The 5,885-nt window shown below is 39.4% G+C and overlaps 1 protein-coding gene across 1 annotated transcript; it reads right to left on the bottom strand.

Moving 5' to 3' along the window:
• Nucleotides 1–1,792: 1,792 nt before the first annotated feature.
• LOC131856841 (uncharacterized) lies at nucleotides 1,793–3,055 on the bottom strand. The gene is made up of 2 exons (XM_059208780.1): nucleotides 2,604–3,055; nucleotides 1,793–2,123 (listed from the first exon to the last, which is right to left on the bottom strand). Exons 1-2 carry the CDS (start codon nucleotides 3,053–3,055, stop codon nucleotides 1,793–1,795), a joined length of 783 nt encoding a protein of 260 aa, XP_059064763.1.
• Between the last annotated feature and the right edge of the window lie 2,830 nt (nucleotides 3,056–5,885).

Here is a 5,885-nt window from a genome sequence, read left to right as displayed (position 1 = left end):
TCTTACGTGTCATAGGAATCCGTCATAACCATTTTAGCCATGATCTCCTTACACACAATTCAAGATGCCGACACATCAAGTGGAGTGACACATCAACATGCCAACTTGACATGTACACTCACACTTAATTACATTATTTGCAAGAAATACATTTTACAAAACAAATAATAAGAATAGGAATTATCCAAGGTTGAGACACCTTATTCCTAACATTCTCCCACTTGTCGAACACCTTGTAAGAGCAATAGGAACATAACAGGAACTAACTGCTATAGGCCAAAAGGCCCATAGACTTCGAACACCATCTGAACTTCGCAGTGCCCATTGGTTTTGTTAATGCATCTGCAACATTCCTCATAGTATCTACCTTCTACAAATTTACCTTTCCATCTTCCACCATATCTCTCACAAAGTGAAACTGCACATCAATGTGCTTCGTTCTGGCATGGAAAGTTGGATTCTTCACAAGGCAAATAGCGCTCTGACTGTCACACCAAATAGTAATCTATTTTACATCAACACCAACATCGTAACACAATCTCCTAAGCCAAATGGCTTCCTTACAAGCATGAGTAGCAGCCATGTACTCAGCTTCTGGAGTGGACAAAGCAACCACAGGTTATTGCTTACTCATCCAACTGATGGCACCACCAAACATAGTGAACACATAAGCACTGGTGGATCTCCTGCTATTAATATCACCTGCCCAATCTAAATCCACAAACCCATGAATACAAACTAAAAGCAGAGATCCAGAAGAGTTACCATGGTAACATATGGAGTAATCTGATGTACCCCTCAAATATCTGAATACTCGCTTAACTGCATCCCAGTGTACCCGTCCAGGGTTAGCCATAAACTGACTCAGGACTCCCACTGCTTGGGCAATGTCTGGTCTAGTACAGACCATAGCATACATAAGACTACCAACTGCACTAGCATAAGGTACTCTACTCATGTCCTCCACCTCACTAGGAGATTTTGAACAATCATCTACAGATAACTTTGTTCCCACTGAAACGAGAACACATAGTGGTCTACAATCTACCATGCTGAACCTGTCCAACACAAACTTCACATACTTACTCTGACTCAACCAAAGTTTTTTGTTAGACCTATCTCTACTAATTTCCATACCCAAGATGTACCTTGCTGCCCCAAGATCTTTCATCTCAAACTGTGCTGACAACTGAGATTTAAAATTAGAAATCATACCCTTACCCTTCCCAAACAACAACATATCATCAACATATAATGCAACAATAAGAAGGTGATCATTTTCAACTCTGAAATAAACACAATGATCTAATTTCAATCTTACAAATCCAATTGACAACACAAAGGCATCAAACTTAAGGTACCACATCTTAGGAGATTGCTTCAAACCATATAGAGATTTCTTTAATCTGCAAACTAAGGATTCTTTACCTTTAACAATGTAGTGCTCAGGTTGTGACATATAAATCTCTTCCTCCAAATCACCATGAAGGAAAGTTGTCTTCACATCCATCTGTTCTATCTCTAAATCATATGATGCAGCAAGAGATAACAAAAATCTAATGGATGTCAACTTTGCAATAGGAGAGAATATTTCACCATAATCTATTCCCTCTACCTGTGAATACCCCTTTGCAACCAATCTAGCTTTGTACCTTTCAACACTGCCATCTGCATAGAATTTCTTCTTGAACACCCATTTATAGCCAACAAATTTTCTCCCTTTAGGCAAAGGTACAAGGTCCCAAGTTTTGTTTTTCTCAAATGAAGCCATCTCATCATCCATAGCCTCAATCTAGGAACCTGCATCTTCCATGCCCAAAGCCTCTTTAACAGATCTAGGCTCATCGGTGTTAGTAATCAAAGCAAAAGCACAACTAGAATCTAACATAGAATAACCAAACCTTTCTAGTTTCTTTCTTTCTCTCATGGATCTCCTCAAGGGCTGAGCTTGAGGTTGTTCTTCCTCTTCTTCCGAACTATCAGTGCTACTAGAGCTCTCCTCATCATTAGACCCAACATGGTCTCTCTGTTCAGTCTTCTCAGGGGTAGGAGGAAACTGAACAACATCTTTTTCCTTTTCTTTTTCATCTGGTTGTAGCACAATAGGAGAAGATGTTAGCTCCCTGAAAATAACATTTCTACTATGCAACACCTTACTAGTCATAGGATCTTAAAGCTTGTATCCTTTCACACCAACACTGTATCCGATAAAAATACATTTGATAGCTTTGTTTTCCAACTTAGATCTTTTCTCCTTTGGAATATGTGCATAAGCTTCACAACCAAAAACATGAAGATGTCTTATTGAAGGCTTCTTACCAGACCAGACCTCCATGGGTATCTTACCAACAAGAGCTGATGTAGGAGATCTATTAGCTAGATAGCAGGCAGTGGCCACAGCTTTGGCCCAAAACCTTTGTTCTAAACCAGCTCCACTAAGCATACTCCTAGCCTTCTCCATCAGTGTCTTGTTCATTCTCTCTGCAACTCCATTTTGCTACAGGGTGTAAGGAGTTGTCTTATGTCTCTTGATTCCTTGTTCTTTACAGAACTATTCAAACTCTATGGAACAAAACTCACCACCATTATCAGTTCTCACACACTTGATTCTTTTACCAGTCTGATTCTCCATGAGAGCCTTAAATTCCTTGAACCAACTGAAAACCTGTGTCTTACTTTTCAGGAAATATATCCAACTCCTTCTACTGTAATCATCTATAAAAGATACAAAATATACAAAACTAGAGATAGAAGGAACTTTTACAGGACCAAATACATCAGAATGAATAAGATCCAAAAGTCTAGAAGACTTGTGAGAACTGGAGTAGAACTGAACATGATTTTGCTTACCATAAACACAGTGTTCATAGAAATCAAATTCGAGATTACAATCATTTAGCCCCTCAACAAGATTTTTAGTTTTCAAGGTCCTAAGACCCTTCTCACCAATGTGGCCAAATCTCATATGCCACAACATTGTCTTTTCTGCAGGAAGCTTGCCTTCCAAAGTGTTTGCACCCTTAGGTACACTTACTGCACTGCCATCAGAACCCATTGCCACAGTCTTCTTTACTGCTCATTCAGATGGTGGGGATGAAGTGATAGTCGCTTTCTTCTTTGAAACAGAAGAAATATTGCACTGAGCAATGCATGCATCAAGCTGAAACAAAGTACCTCTCCTAGTACCTTTAGCAAGCACCATAGAACCTCTCATCATCTTGCATCCATCTTTCGAAAAGACAACTTGTACACCTACATCATTCAACATACTTACAGATAATAGGTTTCATGCCAAACCCAGAATGTGCATAACTCTGTTGATTCCCTTAACTCATCCATCAGAAAATTTGATAGTGACCCTTCCACGTCCAACTATCTTTAGGTGAGAATCATCACCCAAGTACACCTATCCACCATCAAACTCTTCATATTTTGAGAACCAGTTTTGATGAGAGGTCATGTGAAAAGAAGCACCCGAGTCTACCAACCACACATCATCAGATGCATGGGCTGCCAAAGCTACAATAAAAGCATCTCCATCTTCTTGAGATTTTTCGGAAGCTGAATCTAAGCCTTTCTTCTTCTTCTTTGGTTCTTTGTAGTCCCTCCAGAAGTGCCCAAATTTATCACAGTTCCAACATTTCGCCTTGGAATTTCCAGGAGTCTTAGAACTCCCATGGGATTTGGATCTGCTCTTCTTTGACTTATTGTCATTCTGCTTTCCTTTGTCGTTGGATCTCCCGTGAATAGCAAGGGCTTCCTTAGATGAATCCGAAGTCTTTCTTCACATCTCCTCAGATAGCAGTGAAGACACCACATCATCCATACAGAATGTGACTATAGTACTTCCGAGAGCCATCACAAGATGGTCCCATGAATCCGGCAAGGAACAAAGCAGCGTCATACATCGATCCTCCTCCTTGATCTTGGCACTGGATGATGCCAACTGTGCAATCAATAAATTGAATGCGTTGAGATGATCAGTTGCGGATCCACCTTCCTCCATTCTTAAAGAATACAACTTCTTTCTCAAGAACAACTTATTCACCAAAGATTTGGCCTGATACACAGACCCAAGCCGTGTCCACAAAGAATTTGCAGTAGTCTCATCAAGAACATTCAGAAGAACGACATCTGCTAGACAGAGTCTGATGAGACCCCTAGCCTTCCGATCCTTGATCTCCCAATCTACTAGAGATATTGTTGTAGGTCTCACATCAAGTGAAGCAACCTCCCATAGATCGCGGTCTTCAAGCATGTCTTGCATCTTGAGTTTCCACAACTCGAAATTAGTGCCATTAAATTTCTCCACCTCCACTCTACTGTATGAGGAACTTGCCATCTCAATCTACAAATAAGATTTAGAATGCTTTGCACAAAAAAACTCCCACTCAACTTGAGATTAGCTCAAAAAACCCTACCCAACAACTAGGATCAAAAGTTGATCAAGCTCTGATACCACTTGTAAGGAAACTTAGGTGTGGAAATAGCTTCCTACACTAATCTCTAGAGGAAAGTATTGTGCAAATTCTTTTAAATCCTTACAATTTCAGATTCGTTAACTACTTTAACAAAGATATTGTAGAAATATACCATGCATATAGAAAATAGAGAATGACACAATGATTTACCCTTGGGAAAACCTTTCGGTAAAAACCCCAGCACTCCAAAACCTACACAATGTATTATCTTCAACACAACGGTTACAACACACCTGCAATGCAAGTTCTTTCAGGAGACAATCGACACTTCAAGACAAATCCAGTAGCTCGATATCATACCAACAATACACTCTTTTTGTATCACAGTCTGTAACCCAAAAAAAATGCTTATGTGCTTTCCTTTTTTTAGGGCAACTTCCAAAGATAGCCATATTATGGTTTTACCATTCTCTGAGAAAATAGGAACCCTAAATTTTTTTTTGGGCCGATGCCTTGAACCCCACAATTGAGGAAGAGTGTATAGTACTCAACTTTATCAGTTGCCACATGTCTTGCATGTCTTCACCCGTCATTGAAATCTCCTAGAAATAGCTCTTATGTGTCATAGGAATCCATCATAACCATTTCAGCCATGATCTCCTTACACACAATTCAAGATGCCGACACATAAAGTGGAGTGACACATCAACATGCCAACTAGACATGTACACTCACACTTAATTACATTATTTGCAAGAAATACATTTTACAAAACAAATAATACGAATAGGAATTATCCAAGGTTGAGACACCTTATTCCTAACAAAAACTCTAGAATTGAGGGAAAAACTCATAATTTCATTAGTTTGCAGTCAAAACCTTCCTCCATACAATATCTCCTTGGGAATTGGATCCTCAAGGTGTATATACCTCTCCACAAAGTTCTCTCAACTGAAAACAAGAGGTTAGAGCCATTAGAGGAGTTCAAACAACCAAAATTTCAAAAATTGCATAAAAGTTGCCTATGACAACTTTTGACAAAGTTGTCAAAATGTCATTCCTCACCTCCTAATGCCTTGGGTTAAGACTAACACCTCCTAAAACATCCTAGAAGCACTAAAACCACTAGGATAACTATTTCCTACACACACTTGATCCCCTTTTCTCCAAAAGTCCTAATTGGCTTTTCAAGATGCCAAAATAGGAGTTTGGCTCACAAGATGGGGTCTTTTATTACAAACACACAATGCATGTTTGAAACACATGTAAAACATCCTAAGACATTTTTGATGCCTTATCCTTCTTCCTCTGAGCCTGATTGATCAAATTTTAGGATTGCTCCTGCACCATATTCCCCGGAAGAAGAAATCTCAAGTTCACTTGAGATGAGAGCCTACAGGTCTGCACCATGGTCTTTGATCTATTGTTCTATCATCCAGACTGCTTTAGTATCAAGTTGTCCCT

This window comes from Cryptomeria japonica, chromosome 7, assembly GCF_030272615.1.
Source record: "Cryptomeria japonica chromosome 7, Sugi_1.0, whole genome shotgun sequence".
NCBI classification, from domain to species: Eukaryota; Viridiplantae; Streptophyta; class Pinopsida; order Cupressales; family Cupressaceae; genus Cryptomeria; species Cryptomeria japonica.
The sequence above is the reverse complement of the archived record's forward strand: the minus strand, read 5'-3'. Positions and strand labels throughout refer to the sequence as shown.

Bases quoted from the DNA above. Each gene is read 5' to 3' on its own strand.
- LOC131856841 (XM_059208780.1), bottom strand. From the start codon at position 3,055: ATGGGTTCTGATGGCAGTGCAGTAAGTGTACCTAAGGGTGCAAACACT. The intron at 2,124-2,603 runs GTGTGTGAGAAC...TGTTATTTTCAG, and splicing joins CAGACTGGTAAAAGAATCAA to GGAGCTAACATCTTCTCCTA.